Source organism: Scyliorhinus torazame, chromosome 17, assembly GCF_047496885.1.
Source record: "Scyliorhinus torazame isolate Kashiwa2021f chromosome 17, sScyTor2.1, whole genome shotgun sequence".
Classification (NCBI taxonomy): Eukaryota; Metazoa; Chordata; class Chondrichthyes; order Carcharhiniformes; family Scyliorhinidae; genus Scyliorhinus; species Scyliorhinus torazame.
The window spans coordinates 189,958,971-189,975,680 of NC_092723.1; the positions used below are offsets into that span (position 1 = coordinate 189,958,971).

The following is a 16,710-nucleotide window of genomic DNA, read 5'->3' on the forward strand; positions in this document are numbered from 1 at the left end:
CCCCTTTTTGAACAAAGGGACCACATTTGCTGTCCTCCAGTCCTCTGGCACTATTCCTGTAGCCAATGATGACATAAAAATCAAAGCCAAAGGTCCAGCAATCTCTTCCCTGGCCTCCCAGAGAATCCTAGGATAAATCCCATCAGGTCCCGGGGACTTATCTATTTTCAGCCTGTCCAGAATTGCCAACACCTCTTCCCTACGTACCTCAATGCCATCTATTCTATTAGCCTGGGGCTCAGCATTCTCCTCCACAACATTATCTTTTCCTGAGTGAATACTGACGAAAAATATTCATTTAGTATCTCGCCTATCTCTTCAGACTCCACACACAACTTCCCATCCCTGTCCTTGACTGGTCCTACTCTTACCCTAGTCATTCGCTTATTCCTGACATACCTATAGAAAGCTTTTGGGTTTTCCTTGATCCTTCCTGCCAAATACTTCTCATGTCCCCTCCTTGCTCGTCTTAGCTCTCTCTTTAGATCCTTCCTCGCTACCTTGTAACTATCCATCGCCCCAACTGAAACGTCATACCTCATCTTCACATAGGCCTCCTTCTTCCTCTTAATAAAAGATTCCACTTCCTTGGTAAACCACGGTTCTCTCGCTCGACGCCTTCCTCCCTGCCTGACCGGTACATACTTATCAAGAACACGCAGTAGCTGATCCTTGAACAAGCCCCACTTATCCAGTGTGCCCAACACTTGCAGCCTACTTCTCCACCTTATCCCCCCCAAGTCACATCTAATGGCATCATAATTGCCCTTCCCCCAGCTATAACTCTTGCCCTGCGGTGTATACTTATCCCTTTCAATCATTAACGTAAACGTCACCGAATTGTGGTCACTGTCCCCAAAGTGCTCTCCTACCTCCAAATCCAACACCTGGCCTGGTTCATTACCCAAAACCAAATCCAACCTCGCCTCTTGTTGGCCTGTCAACATATTGTTTCAGGAAACCCTCCTGCACACACTGTACAAAAAATGACCCATCTATTGTTCTCGAACTATATCTTTTCCAGTCAATTTTCATAAGTATTTTTAAAATTTCTGATGTTTAAAATTAGCTTCTAAACAAAATAAACAGCTAGGAAATGACAAATTTCCCAAAACATGATTAAATTTGTCCGTCAACATATCTCCCAAATGAGAGACTAATTGTAACTTTTACCCATAATGGGACAGAATAGACATACCCATTGCCCTATGTCCACCTTGGTTCAAATGCTGCCTCCTGTCCCATTTTACATTTGGAATTTCTCAACATTTATCCAAAATGTAAGAAGAGGCATTTGGTGGCCTTTGTTCTAAACTTTCGCCTGAGTGTCCAAGCTCCTCGACACCCTGTGACCCATTATTCTTAAAACTCCTGTACAGTTTTAAAATCAAGTATGTGTGGACAATAATTGGTGTATGATTGATGACCCCTTATTTTACAGCCTGCTAATGCCCAGCAGCTGGGCATACATATTAACGTATAAGTAAAGGTGTACAAGGGTTGCTGTAGCTCCTGGAACTGTACTCCATTTGGAAGTCATTGATTTCAGGATGAAGGAGGCAAATGGAAGATCAAGGGGTTGGGGGTGGGAAGTGTTCACCTGTCACTGAAGTTAGCTGTAATCACAAATAATACATTCATATTTTAGCGTACTTTTAATATCTATAACTAACTGAAGAATTCTGCTATATTGTATCAGAGCCCATTTTGTTGGTAGAAGATTCCTAACATTGTATTAGGATCATAATCACAGATCATGATGGAGGAAACATATCATTTGGGAAAATTACCTTTAATTGCCTGAATACTGCGCTTAAAAAGGAGTTTGCCTTAAATTAGCCACAGAATATGGAGGTTGTGATTGAACTGAATGCAGAGCAATGGCTGGACAGTAAAGTGGATTAAAATAAAACATGGGTGGGCAGTAGATTGGGTTTTGGGTGGGTGGGCCATAGACTGGCTTTTGGGTGGGTGGGTAGTAGTCTAGCTCTTGGAGGTGGGTGGGGGGAGAATGTTTTTTGACACATAGGTGATAGATCGGTCTTTGGTGGGTTTAGAATGGTCTTTGACTACTGGTAGAATGGTCTTTGGTGGGTGGTACACACGAGTCCTCATGCGGCGCCTCCTTGACACCTCCTCCTCCTCTGCTTGTTGGGCGGCCGGTCCTCCAGCCTGTGCAGCCGCCACCTGCCCCTGTGCAGCCCTTCCTCTGCAACTTGTTCCTCTACAATGTTGTCGAGGAGAATACTGAGATTCAGGCTACTAGATTAGAAGGGCTTGAGGTTCATAAGGAGGAGGTGTTAACAATTCTGGAAAGGGTGAAAATAGATAAGTCCCCTGGGCTGGATGGGATTTATCCTAGGATTCTCTGGGAAGCTAGGGAGAAGATTGCTGAGCCTTTGGCTTTGATCTTTAAGTCATCTTTGTCAACAGGAATAGTGCCAGAAGACTGGAGGATAGCAAATGTTGTCCCCTTGTTCAAGAAGGGGAGTAGAGACAACCCCGGTAACTATAGACCAGTGAGCCTTACTTCTGTTGTGGGCAAAATCTTGGAAAGGTTTATAAGAGATAGGGTGTATAATCATCTGGAAAGGAATAATTTGATTAGACATAGTCAACACGGTTTCGTGAAGGGTAGGTCGTGCCTCACAAACCTTATTGAGTTCTTTGAGAAGGTGACCAAACAGGTGGATGAGGGTAAAGCAGTTGATGTGGTGTATATGGATTTCAGTAAACCGTTTGATAAGGTTCCCCACGGTAGGCTACTGCAGAAAATACGGAAGCATGGGATTCAGGGAGATTTGGCAGTTTGGATCAGAAATTGGCTAGCTGGAAGAAGACAAAGGGTGGTGGTTGATGGGAAGTGTTCAGACTGGAGTCCAGTTACTAGTGGTGTACCACAAGGATCTGTTTTGGGGCCACTGCTGTTTGTCATTTTTATAAATGACCTGGAGGGTGTAGAAGGATGGGTGAGTAAGTTTGCAGATGACACTAAAGTCGGTGGAGTTGTGGACAGTGCGGAAGGATGTTACAAGTTACAGAGGGACATAGATAAGCTGCAGCGCTGGGCTGAGAGGTGGCAAATGGAGTTTAATGCAGAAAAGTGTGAGGTGATTCATTTTGGAAGGAATAACAGAAAGACTGAGTACTGGGCTAATGGTAAGATTCTTGGCAGTGTGGATGAGCAGAGAGATCTCGGTGTCCATGTACATAGATCCCTGAAAGTTGCCACTCATGTTGAGAGGGTTGTTAAGAAGGCGTACGGTGTGTTAGCTTTTATTGGTAGAGGGATTGAGTTTCGAAGCCATGAGGTCATATTGCAGCTGTACAAAACTCTGGTGTGGCCGCATTTGGAGTATTGCGTGCAATTCTGGTCGCCGCATTATAGGAAAGATGTGGAAGCATTGGAAAGGGTGCAGAGGAGATTTACCAGAATGTTGCAGCACGGTAGCCTTGTGGATAGCACAATTGCTTCACAGCTCCAGGGTCCCAGGTTCGATTCCAGCTTGGGTCACTGTCTGTGCGGAGTCTGCACATCCTCCCCGTGTGTGCGTGGGTTTCCTCCGGGTGCTCCGGTTTCCTCCCACAGTCCAAAGATGTGCGGGTTAGGTGGATTGGCCATGATAAATTGCCCTTAGTGTCCAGAATTGCCCTTAGTGTTGGGTGGGGTTACTGGGTTATGGGGATAGGGTGGAGGTGTTGACCTGGGTAGGGTGCTCTTTCCAAGAGCCGGTGCAGACTCGATGGGCCGAATGGCCTCCTTCTGCACTGTAAATTCTATGTAAATTCTATGTTGCCTGGTATGGAGGGAAGATCTTATGAGGAAAGGCTGAGGGACTTGAGGCTGTTTTCGTTAGAGAGAAGAAGGTTAAGAGGTGACTTAATTGAGGCATACAAGATGATCAGGGGATTGGATAGGGTGGACAGTGAGAGCCTTTTTCCTCGGATGGTGATGTCTAGCACGAGGGGACATAGCTTTAAATTGAGGGGAGATAGATATGAGACAGATGTCAGAGGTAGGTTCTTTACTCCGAGAGTAGTAAGGGTGTGGAATGCCCTGCCTGCAACAGTAGTGGACTCGCCAACACTAAGGGCATTCAAATGGTGATTGGATAGAGATATGGACAATAAGGGAATAGTGTAGATGGGCTTTAGAGTGGTTTCACAGGTCGGCGCAACATCGAGGGCCGAAGGGCCTGTACTGCGCTGTAATGTTCTATGTTCTACTGTCCGCTTTGCTGTTGCCTGCTCCGCTGCTGCAACGTTCTCCTCATCTCCGAGCGGCACCGCTCACGAGGCCATGGGGCATCTCGCAGAGCTGCGACCATCACCAGGGCGGCCACCATTGCTGGTTGAACGCCAAACGCCTTTATCTGCAGGGGGTGAAAAGCAAACATGTTAGCATGGTGCATAATTCCGTGTCCAACCAGGTACCATGGATTCCGTGTCCAACCAGGTTCCGCCCACGCATGTGTCCCCCCACCCCCGCACTCCGGCCCTGTTGGTGTCAGGCTCCGTCAGTGCCCCCAGTCCTGGTACCCGTCCCTGCTGCCTGGGGTACCATTGGCAGGCACTGCCCTCAATGGGGGCTGCCGAATGTATGTGGCCCTGGGTGGTCCCCGATGGGTGGTGGCCGGTTGGGTGGGGTGTTTGGGGCCGGGTGAGGCGGGGGTGGGGTGCGGGGGGGGGGGGGGGGGGGGGGGGTGCGCACCCATACGGCTGGTGTCACTGTGTAGAACCAGGACCCGAGGTGGGTGGTCAGTGGGTGCACAGCAAAAGGGTTGCCGTAATGGCAGTCGGTATCCTGTGGGGGGGCACCCCGGCTGCTGGGCCTGTTCCGCCCCTTCCCCGGCCCTGGCAGGGGGTCCCCTACCCCAGCCAGCCGGTGTTCGGGCCTGCAGTCCCCAATCACTCTACTCCTTTTCCTACCTCCTCTCTCTCTCTCTCGCTGAGCAGCCATGATGCCAGGTTCATGATTTCTGAGACCACAAGTGAACCACGCCATCGGGAACTCGGCCCATCGGAGGCGCTGAATCTCGGAGGCCCCGGAGCATCGGGTGTCAGGCCCGCTAATGATATGCCGACTGTACGTTCAGCCCGCGCAGCGAGCAAAGCATTTTCGCCATTTCTGGGGTGCCAGAGCATCCTGATTTGGCATCAAGCCGGCGCAACCCTGATTTTTGGCGTTGGAAGCTATTCTCCGCCCAATCCCGTTTTGCGATTTCGCCGTCGGCAAGCAGAGAATCCCGCCCCAGATTCCTGTTTGTGTGTGAAATCAGTCCTGGAGTGAAGTATCCTTTCCTCACAGTTTTAGAAATTGTCAAAAAGTGATTGGGGTTCTTGCACGGTATCCTAGCTAAAGCTGGGATCGGCTCCAGGATCATAATAAGATTATCAAGAATATCAGATTCATTTTTGTGATTTTAATTTTCTTTCTACTCTTTTGCAAAGGTTCTCCAAAGCAGTATTTGGAACACTACATATTTCCTGTACTGCTCCCAGGCCTGTTTGAAACTCTCAAACAAGCTAAAATTGAGAAATGTTTTGAGGTCAGTGCCTTTTATCAGTTTAAAATTTTCAGGCAATTTTCATTTGTAAGACCAATATTTTAGTTGATATTATAGTTCGATCCTTCTCATCCTGCTTTTCAAACATTCTATCAGGATGGACAATGGCATGCTTCCATTACTGCACAATAAGAACTGGTTAGGAGTGTGTGTGAGTGATGCAGGTAATTTTCCCACACCCATTGTGCTGTGCCCGTGGTCAACATCTCTTTTGTGTCAGAAATCAACAGAGCTTTGAATCTCAAGTTCAAATCCTAACTATGGTCTAGCAAATCAGGTCCTCCTTGCTGACTGTGACCTGTCTCCAACAGTTGTTTCAGCTTTATCTTCTTTTCAAACTTTGTTTTATACGTATAAGCATGCCAATTTCATAGCTTCATGTTGGATGTAAGTACTATTTTTCATTTGTAGGCCCATATTCTAGTTCCCTGGTTCACTGTCAACCCATCAGCTACGATGCGTAAAATAAATCTCTTTCCTTTTTGTCACCGTGACTCATTTATCGTTCAGGATATTTAGGTCTGCTCCCCTCCCAACTCTCCATTCCACGCTGATGGGTACTTCATTCACATTTTACCCCAATCCACATCCTTGACCTCTCTCTGTGCGGTGGGATTTGGAGCTTGACTTCCACTCAACTCCTGCCAATAGCGGGTACAATTAAAACACAATCAGAGAGGTTAAGCAGTTTTATTTCTATCCTTGCTTCCAACGAAACCACTGGCTTGAATTAGAATTGGCAAAATTTAATAATGCAAATAAAATGGAGTTACTGGCATTTTGGGCTCACTAATTAATATACCATAATTTGACACTCATGATTAAGTAGTTCAACTGATATAATACAATAATAATATAACAATCTTTATTGTCACAAGTAGGCTTACATTAACACTGCAATTAAGTTACTGTGAAAAGCCCCTCGTCGCCACACTCCGGCGCCTGTTCGGGTGCACGAAAGGAGTATTTAGAATGTCCAATTCACCTAACAGCACGTTCGGGACTAGTGGGGGGAAACCGGAGCACCCGGAGGAAACCCACGCAGACATGGGGAGAAGGTGCAGACTCCGCACAGACAGTGACCCAAGCCGGGAATCGAACCTGGGACCCTGCCACTGTGAAACAACAGTGCTAACCACTGTGCTACCGTGCAAACTGATGTCTACACGTCAGCATTTCTAATAAACTTAGTGTCCCCAGGCAAAACTGTTTAATTGTTAATCTTTACAAATTCAACATTCAATGAAATCAAATTTTAAAGTGGCTAACCAACAAAAGTCACTCTGTTTTCAGATTCACACCGACTGGTCATTGGCCGGAATTCTTCGCTGCTGTTCGCCGGCAGCAGGATTCTCTGGTTCCCCGGCAGGCACCCCCGCCTGCGGATTTCCCAGCGCTGTGGCATGGCTTCACTGGGAGTTTCCATTGTCAGCGGAGAGCAGAGAATTCCACCGCCAGCAAACAGTGTGCCGTCTCCCGCCGCCGGGAAGCGCTGTGGTGGGATGCCAGAGAATCCCACCTATTATCTTTAACAACTACAAAGTATTTATAGTGGTTCTGCCGTGTTTCTAAACTCTTGTGCTTATGCAATTGTTTCCATTTCACTGTTATCCAAGTGAGATATCTGAAAGAACAATGCACATTGTACAGATATTTCCTGTTTTCCTTCATTGCCAATTTACTTTCCCAAATGAGCAAAAAGTTTCCAATTTACATGTTCACATTCAAGCTCATAAATTACTTTGCTTATCACAGAAATATTCAGTAGAGGTGACATCCTTTGCTTTTTTTCCCTCAATGTGTTTGTATAGTTTTGTGTTGTTGAGCAAATAAAGTTTGAATTGACATCTTCCTCAACATTCTTTTTCATTGTGGTCAGAAGTCAGAATGAAGCTCCCACATGTTTGGGAGTGAAACCCAGTTTGATTCAAGCCAAGGCCTGAAGGCCCCATTCCCCGTAAGGCAATAGGTCATTCACACTGAAAGTTAATTATCAATCTGCCATCGTTTTCTGGTCACATGTTAATGTGCGCTGCATTATACGTCTCCTGATCTCCATTGAACATCGGCAACAGCCCGGGCACTAACCGCAACCCAAAACAAAATCAAAATGCTGCAGATGCTGGAAATCTGAAATAAAACAGGAAATTCTGGAAAACCTCAGCAGGCCTGACAACAGCTGTAGAGAGAAAAACAGGCCGTGTGACTCTTCAGAAGAGAGGTAGAAATGTGGTGGATTTTATGCTGTTGAAAAGCGGGGTGGGGGGGGGGGGGGGGCGGGGAGAGGGGGGGGAGCAAGTGGCACATGCTAGAAGATCCAGAATAGGTTGGAGCTCAGGAGACAAGAAATTACGAAGATATCATGGATGCAAGAGAAAGAGAGTGGTAATGATATGTTAAAGACTACAATGTTCCAGGGTAGCTCAAGGCAAGCTGGAGGAATAGCTCCTCATCATCCAATGAGGCATTTTGCAGCCTTCTGGACTCAACCTTGAGTTCAACAACTTCAGACATGAACTCTGACCTCCGCCTTGATTTTATACCCTGCCCTCTGCTCTCTCCCCCTCCTACCAGGTGCAGTCTGTATTTTGTTTTCATGTTTGCTTTCAGAAAGCACTAACCCTTGTTCTGCTATTAACACTCACTGCTACTTTGCTTTCAGACAGGTTGACCTTTATCCCACTATTAACACTTGCTTTAGTCTTTAACACTATCATGGCTGCTCCCTTTGGCTTGTGTCCATGAAGTCTTTTTCATTTAATCTTTCCTGAACCCCAACCTATCCTTGACCTTCTATTTAGTGCCACCCGCTCCACCTCTGTCCTGTTTTTCAACAGAAAGGATGTCCTGAAGCGTGGTACATTGGCGAGACCATGCAAACGCTGCGACAACGGATGAACGGATATTGTGCGATAATCACCAGGCAGGAATGTTCCCTTCCAGTCGGGGAACACTTCAGCAGTCAAGGGCATTCAGCCTCTGATCTCCGGGTAAGCGTTCTCCAAGGCGGCCTTCAGGATACGCGACAACGCAGAATCGCCAAGCAGAAACTTGTAGCCAAGTTCCGCACACACGAGTGCGGCCTCAACTGGGACCTTGGATTCATATCGCATTACATTCATCCCCCACCATCTGGCCTGGGCTTGCAAAATCCTACCAACTGTCCTGGCGTGAGACAATTCACACCTCTTTAACCTGGGATTACCCCTCTCTCCAGTTGCACCGTCTGGGCCTGTAAAGACTTAATTACCTGCAAAGACTCGCATTCAAAGTATCGTCTTACATCTTTGACTTTGTCTATATATGTGTTTCTGGAACCTACCTCTTCATTCCCTGAGGAAGGAGCAGTGCTCCAAAAGCTAGTGATTCGAAACAAACCTGTTGGACTTTAACCTGGTGTTGTAAGACGTCTTACTGTGCTCACCCGAGTCCAATGCCGGCATCTCCACAATCTGTTTGTCAACAGCATAAAACACATCATATTTGAAATGAAATGAAAATCGCTTAGTGTCACAAGTAGGCTTCAATGAAGTTACTGTGAAAAGCCCCTAGTCGCCTATTCTACCTCTCTTCACCTCTGAAGAGTCATACAGACGAGAAATGTTAACTCTGTTTCTCTCTTCACAGGTGCTGCCGACCTGCTGAGATTTTTAAGCATTTTCTGTTTTAATTCCACTCCCAGTAAACTTTCATTTCCATGATGCTGATTCTAATGCCACTCCCTTGTCAAGAAAACCTGTCAGGGAAACCGAAGGAATTATAATCTTGTTCTGTTAGTAATATTTTTAAGCTGCTGGGGTTTGTGAGTGGTGATTAAAGCAAGGATCAGAGCGACTGTGTGAACCTAAACTCTTGGTTTGATATGGTAATGAACTTCAGATAGATACTTACAGAACAGGAATAGATTTGATTGGGTTGGTGTGATTCAAAGGAGAAAATATGCAAGGTGTGAAAGAAAGGCTCATAGATAAAGTATGGACAGAGCGAGTTTACTTTTCTTTTAAATTGTAAAAGCTAAAGTAGAGAGATAAAGTTAATCAATTCTGGGAGAGAGCAGTTTCAAATAAACAGGGTGAGATAATGGAGAGATCAAAGAGAAAGAACGTATTTAAAGAGATACTGAAACCTAATAAAGGACTGTTTTAGATCTCAGCACACAGCAGCAAGCAGTGTGAACCAGGCCCAAACTGAAAAGCCAACCCCTATTAAACTCAGAAGGCACAAAAGGGAGATTTAAAGGTACAGTGTGATAAAAATTACTGACTTTCATAGATCTTAAAATCTATATGGTGTTGCTGAATACATGGAGAAGGTTAGGTCTGAAGGTAGTTAAGTTAAGATTGTTTGAAACTGTTTTTAAAGAATTTGTAATGTGTGATTCCATTTTATTTTATTGTTTTCCCTATTTCTTAATAAACATTTACTTTTGTACAAAATCATCACAAGTAGTTGGGTATCATTTCAGGATTTAAAAACCTTGCCTCATACTATATAAATGCAATGGCAGTTGTTTCAAGTTTCTCTTCTGGGATTTGACCACCTCGGCATTTAAGATTAGCTGTGCCTTTAATCCCTGACCGCTTGATATTCCTGAACCAGATCATGCAAAGCCTCCGTGTTCCTTTTGGCCTAGAACCGATCTGCAAGTCTCTCCTCCTGTCCATCCCCAGGACTGTTTAGTGCCACTTCTGCAGCATTGCCTGGTTACATCACTACTTTGCCCCTCTGCTGCAGGATAACGTTGTTTTATATTTTCATCTATTCAATGTCCCCAGAGCTGAAGAGAGGTAAAAATGTAATGTGTTTTATGTGTTAGGAGGAGACGCAGGCATAACATGGGCTTTTCAACCTTGAAAAAAGCATCTGAAGTGATTGCACTATATATATCCATTATCCACGTTGCTGGTTACATCCTCAAAGGACTCCAGCAAGTTTGTCAGCATGACTTACCCTTCATAAAACTATGCTGACAATGGTGGATTGAGCTTTGTCTTCCAAATGTTCAGTCATCTCCTCAATGATTGATTCCAGCAACTTCCCCAACACAGAGCTCAAGCTAACTGGTCTATAGTTTCCTATCTTTTGCCTTTCCCCCTTTTTGAATAGGGGAGGCACATTAGTGTGTTTCCAATCCACTGGGATCTTTCCAGAATCCAGGGAATTTTGAAATATCATAACCAATGCATACACTATATCTGCTGTCACCTTTTTTTAATTCGTTCATGGGACATGAGTATCGCAGGCTGTGCTAGCATTTATTGCCCATCCCTAATTGCCCTCGAAGGTCTGGAGTCAAATATAGGCCAGATCAGGTAAGGACGGCAGATTTCTTCCCTAAAGGACATTAGTGAACCAGATGGGTTTTTACGACAATCGGCAATGGTTTCATGGTCATCATTAGACTTTTAATTCCAGATTTTTATTGAATTCAAATTTCACCATCTGCAGTGGTGGGATTTGAACCTGGGATCCCAGAGTACTCTGGGTCTCTGGATTACTAGTTCAGTGACTTCCAGAGACCCCACCACACCAGAAAGAAAATCCCAACTTCTGCAACACTTTCTCCTGGATCAGGTTTCAGGAGCCAGGAAATGTCCCCCACCCTTGACCCAGGAGTGAAAATCCAGACCCTTGAATCTGTTTGTATTCCTTTGGGAGAAACCAATGAAATAAAATTACTTTTTTTATTTTCTATTGCCTTTCATTTGTCACACATCAGTATGGTCTCAATTGTTAAAATACAGGCAATATCTTCTGAGATGAAAATTGACTGTAAAATCCCTCAGTAAAAATGAAATAATTTCCACATTAATGGATAAAAGGGGCTACCGGTTTTCTCTTCATAAAGATAATTATAATGTCTTGACTGGTTTGAGGTATATAATCATTTAACATGTGTTTCTTTGTAGTTAATTGATTTTGCAATCTTGCATTTACTTTTCTTTGCAGAGAAAACGGACTAAGTTCAATGCTTGTGACTTCCTGTCAGAATGGTTATACAAGTAAGTTTCTTGTCTGTTGCAGCTCTCGTTCAATTTATTTAGTATTATAGATGGGGAACAACTTTAGCAACCTAATGGTGCACAAGGCAGAATTTCATCTGATTCCATAACAGATTTTACCCGGAACAGGTCTCTAGCCTGTCTCCAGAAACCTATAGCTTGAGGGGCGCCACTCCACACCAAACATGGCCAACCAGCAGTCTCTCCCACTCTTACCACCTGCCATTAGCATCTTGGAAGGATTTCTTTGAGGTTAATATGAACACAGCTTTCTTGGCCATCAAGGCCTGGGGTGGAAATTGAATGCAGAGCTTGTGGTTCAGAGGGAGATGCACAACTAAACCTCCCAGCCTCAGTATCCTGGGCTTTAAATTATTGAGCTGAGTTTATTTTGCCAGAGATGAGATCAGAAATTCAAAATATATGGTGTCCATTTACTTAAATAATGTATACCTGCTAGTAAAGCATATTATTACTTGTAATAAATGAAAGAAAAACTAATAATTTTGATTTTTTTTCATTTCACAGCAAGAATCTGAGGAGGTCAGACAAGAAATTTGTTGCCTTCAATGAAATTCCTTTTGTTAAGGATTGGCTTAAAGATCAGTAAGTACTTCATAGATTATCATAGATTATCATAGAATTTACAGTACAGAAGGAGGCCCTTCGGCCCATCGAGTCTGCACAGGCTCTTGGAAAGAGCACCCTACCCAAGGTCAACACCTCCACCCTATCCCCATAACTCAGTAACCCCACCCAACACTAAAGGAAATTTTGGACACTAAGGGCAATTTATCATGGCCAATCCACCTAACCTGCACATCTTTGGACTGTGAGAGGAAACCGGAGCACCCGGAGGAAACCCACGCACACACTGGGAGGATGTGCAGACTCCGCACAGACAGTGACCAAAGCCGTAATCGAACCTGGGACCCCGGAGCTGTGAAGCAATTGTGCTAACCACAATGCTACCATGCTGCTCAGTGTGATAAAAATAGGTGTTTTTCCATTTGCGTATGACAGGCTCTTTCAAAGCCAACAGATAGTTCTGTCATAAGGGTTATATCAAAATATGTGCGGTGGAAAAAAACCAGAATTGAAGAATATGGGTTGCCCATTTCCTTCATTACACTGAGCTGATAAAGAAATTCAGGAAAACAGTATACTGATTCACTGACGAACCATTTTATTGGAGAGGAACTTGTCTTTCTTAATCAGGTCAAATTTTCAATGATATGTGAAACAATGTGCTCTGATTTGTCAAACACAGCTAATTGTTTTTGAAAATTGACTAGACCACAGAGGGGACTTGGCATTATTAACTTAATGAGGCCAAATGTCATGAAAGTACATTTCAGAAAGTATCACCAAAAAGGCAATCACTATTCTAACTTGCTTTTTATTATGATTGGAAGTTACTCTTTGGGAATAAATGGTCAATAGCTTTTTAAAAGAAAAAGAGCATCGTTGAAAGTGTCTAATTTCCTCAGAATGTTTGCCCGGAACTTGGAGGAGTTGCATGCCAAGGCTGAATGGTGGCACAGGATGGGTGGCTAGGCTCGAGTTCGCCCTCATACCTCCTTTTTTTTGCAGGCATATGCTCCCAATGTATAATTTACTTTTTACTGAGGAAAAAGTTCTGCATTCTACTGGAAGCATAATTTTTTTGTTTCAAATGAGCACAACACAGCAAGTAACAGCTATAATTGGAAATCATTTCCACCCAGTCCAGCTGGACAAGTGATCAAAGTATAAACATCAGTTTAAGGAGCTACGTTTCAAAATTAATATCATGAAACATTATTGATCTTAATGTCCTTTGCACTCTGTCACAAAACATTTCATTTTACATCAATTTTATTCACTTGATATCGCCCACTGTTGTTTGGCAATCAATATTTCAAGGTGATTACATCATAAATATGACAGGAACATTAATGGACAAAGTCATTGAACATTCTCTTTCATGTACTCCTCTTGGAGATATTTCAGAATCGCATTGGCTCAGATCTGAGAGTAACTTGTGTACTTTACCATTGAAACAGGAACCTAGGAGGAGAGAGAATATACATTACTTAAAAATCAGGGGCGGGATTCTTTGGAAACCGGCGGGGCGGGCAACTCCGGCGGGAAGGAGTGGCGTGAACCACTCCGAATCCTCCGCACCTTCACGGGCTAGGCCGGGGCCGGAGTGGTTTGCACCGTGCCAGCCGGCGCAGAAGGGCCTCTGCTGGCCGGCGTGAGTTGGCGCATGCGCGGGAGCGTCAGCGTGTGCTGCCGTCATCCCAGCGCATGCGCAGGGGGGGTTCATCTCCGGCCGACCATCGTGGACCGTTACACTGGCCGCGCAGAGGAATAGAGTGCCCCCACGGCACAGGCCTGCCCACGGATCGGTGGGCTCCGATCGTGGGCCAGGCCACCATGAGGGCACACCCCAGGGCCTGATCCCCCTCCCGAGAACCCCGTAGGCCGCCCGCTGAGCCAGGTCCCGCCGGTAAGTACCTGTCGTAACATACGCCGGCGGGATCCGCCGAAAATGGGCGGCCACTCGGCCCATCGCGGGCCGGAGAATCGCTGGGGCGGCCTTTGCCAGCGGCCGCCGACTGGCGGGGCGCGATTCCCGCCCCCGCCAAATCCCTGTCGCCGGAGAATTCGGCAGCCGGCGGTGGCGGGATTCACTCCGCCCCCCCCCCCCCCCCCCCGGCGATTCTCTGACCCGGCGGGGGGTCGGAGAATCCCGCCCCAGAAGTTAAACCACAAAAGTCAATGAGAAAAAAAATGAAGAAAAGGATAATAAACCGTTTCACATTGATAAGCTTTTATTTTGCCTAGGGATGTAATTCATAATTATTGATCTGAATTTATGCTATTTAAGGTGCTGGATATTAGTATCGGGAAATGAACACGATTTATAAAGGATAAAGACTCCTTTTGACCGTCTCTAACCTCAAGAGGAACATCAGTGTCATTTTTTTTCATTTAAGCCACCAGACAGCCTGTGGCATCTCTGTTGAAGTTGCCAATTAATAATGAATTAAAAACCATTTGATATAATGCTGGAATTCACTTCAGTTGGACCTAGAGAACTATAAGGTTAAGTAATCATTTACAGAATGACAGAAATGTCTGCAAATATCTAGCAGACTAGGCAGCAGTTATGCAGAGACAGAGCCAAACGGGTGGATTTTTAGGTCCCACTGCCAGTGGCAGGGGATGGGGAGGGGTCTGGGGGAGAGGATGGAGCTCCAAATAGTGGTGCAGGACAGTGTGCTGGCTTCCTTTGGCTGTTGTGCCATTGGCGAGGTTCCTCAGAACTGGAGAAGGTGGGGCTCAGAAACCCACACTATTGTTGACGAGCTCATGGTTTGATGGTTGAAGGTGAGTTTGGAATTTTAGTGGGAGCGCACGGGTTGCATGTTGGGTCAGGGACAGGCGGCAATACAGCAGAGAACAGTCATAGCTGCACTATGATAGGTGGGTCTATAAAAGGGAGCATGGCTGACAGGGGCATGCAGCTATTGACATACTGGTACCATGATGTGTGTAGAGATTGTGGAAGTGTCGTTTGTACATGTTCGGCCAGTGTATAGGGCTGTGGCTTTGGAAGTCGGGACTCTGACATCCTAAACACGTGGCCAGCCCAGTGGAGTTGGTTTCGGATGATCTGCTGCTGCTCTTGGCTCCTTCAAGGACACTGATGTTAGTATGCCTGTCCTCCCAGCTAATGCAGAGAGTGGTGATGGTGATGTCAAAACCCACCAGTCGTGTGCCAGTCTCAAGCAAGGTGCCTTTGTGTCAAGCTAGTGGTTACTCTTCCCTGGTCCATGTGTCTGGGCAAAGGAATATTGGGAAATTTAATCATCATCTTGTATTTGTATTGAGATGTTTCTAACTTTTTTGTCTGGTATAATATAGTTAATTTTTTTCTGTTTTAGTAAATATTCAAAGTTCAGCAACACACTCCTGTGAATTTGCTCAGTAGCTTTCTTCCACAGTTTCTTAAATCAAGGTTTGGCTCAATCACGCTAGGTTTCCTTCTGGGACCTGACTTGTCAGCTGGTATCATGACACTCAGCTTAGCTATTTGCTGGCAGATCCTATCACAAGATGTCAGAAAACCAGTGCCACAGGAGACTGTCTCTATCCATGCAGATCACTATTCATAGAGAATTGTGCCCTCATGGTGGGAGACCCCATATCTCGCAGCCCTACTCTTAGGGGGCTGGTTTAGCACAATGGGCTAAACATCTGGCTTGTAAAGGCCAGCAGCGCGGGGTCAATTCCCGTACCAGCCTCCCCGAACAGGCACTGGAATGTGGCAACTAGGGGCTTTTCACAGTGACTTCATTTGAAACCTACTTGTGACAATAAGCGATTTTCATTTCATTTCATTTCAGTTGCCAATACATTGCTGACCTTGGACTTCTTTGCATCTGGCTCCTTCCAAGGATCAGCTGTGGAATTGGCAATGGTTGCACACCGCTACATCTCACTGATGCCTTATTTGTGAGAGCTGGTCAATGCCTTCAACGTCATATAGATGGGACCTCACAGACACTGAGGGTTTTTCTTCCATTGCCGGATTCCCCAGGTGCAAGGCATCATCGATTACACCTTTGTGATCATGAACCGAGTGATCAGCCAGTGAGATTCAGTAACAGGAAAGGCTTCCACTCCCTCAAGTGTTAACTGATCTGCGACTGCAACAGGAGCTTCATAGGAGAGTTCACTTAATGTCCTGGCAGCTGCCATGACTCCTTCATTGTCTGGCAGTCCGGGATGACACAACTCTTTATTCCAGCACTCTTTCCCCCACCCTCCCACACCAGCACCCCAAATTACATGGATGAATTCGAGGGGGCAAGAGATAGATACACATCCCTTTATGTGACCTCAAGATGAACCACAGAGGCACTATAAAGGCAGCACGGTAGCATTGTGGATAGCACAATTGCTTCACAGCTCCAGGGTCCCAGGTTCGATTCCGGCTTGGGTCACTGTCTGTGCGGAGTCTGCACATCCTCCCCGTGTGTGCGTGGGTTTCCTCCGGGTGCTCCAGTTTCCTCCCACAGTCCAAAGATGTGCGGGTTAGGTGGATTGGCCATGATAAATTGCCCTTAGTGTCCAAAATTGCCCTGAGT

At 45.5% G+C, this 16,710-nt stretch overlaps 1 protein-coding gene across 2 annotated transcripts in view; it reads left to right on the forward strand.

The window, feature by feature from the left end:
* iqck (IQ motif containing K) overlaps positions 1–16,710 on the forward strand; it is a 122,545-nt gene that overhangs the window by 42,629 nt on the left and 63,206 nt on the right. The window contains exons 4-7 of one of the 2 annotated variants that reach the window (XM_072481888.1): positions 5,452–5,549; positions 8,405–8,557; positions 11,517–11,569; positions 12,098–12,175. In XM_072481888.1, the coding sequence (XP_072337989.1) occupies positions 5,452–5,549; positions 8,405–8,557; positions 11,517–11,569; positions 12,098–12,175 (382 nt within the window). The remainder of the gene's footprint in view (positions 1–5,451; positions 5,550–8,404; positions 8,558–11,516; positions 11,570–12,097; positions 12,176–16,710) is intronic. The other variant, XM_072481889.1, reaches the window with a different exon arrangement.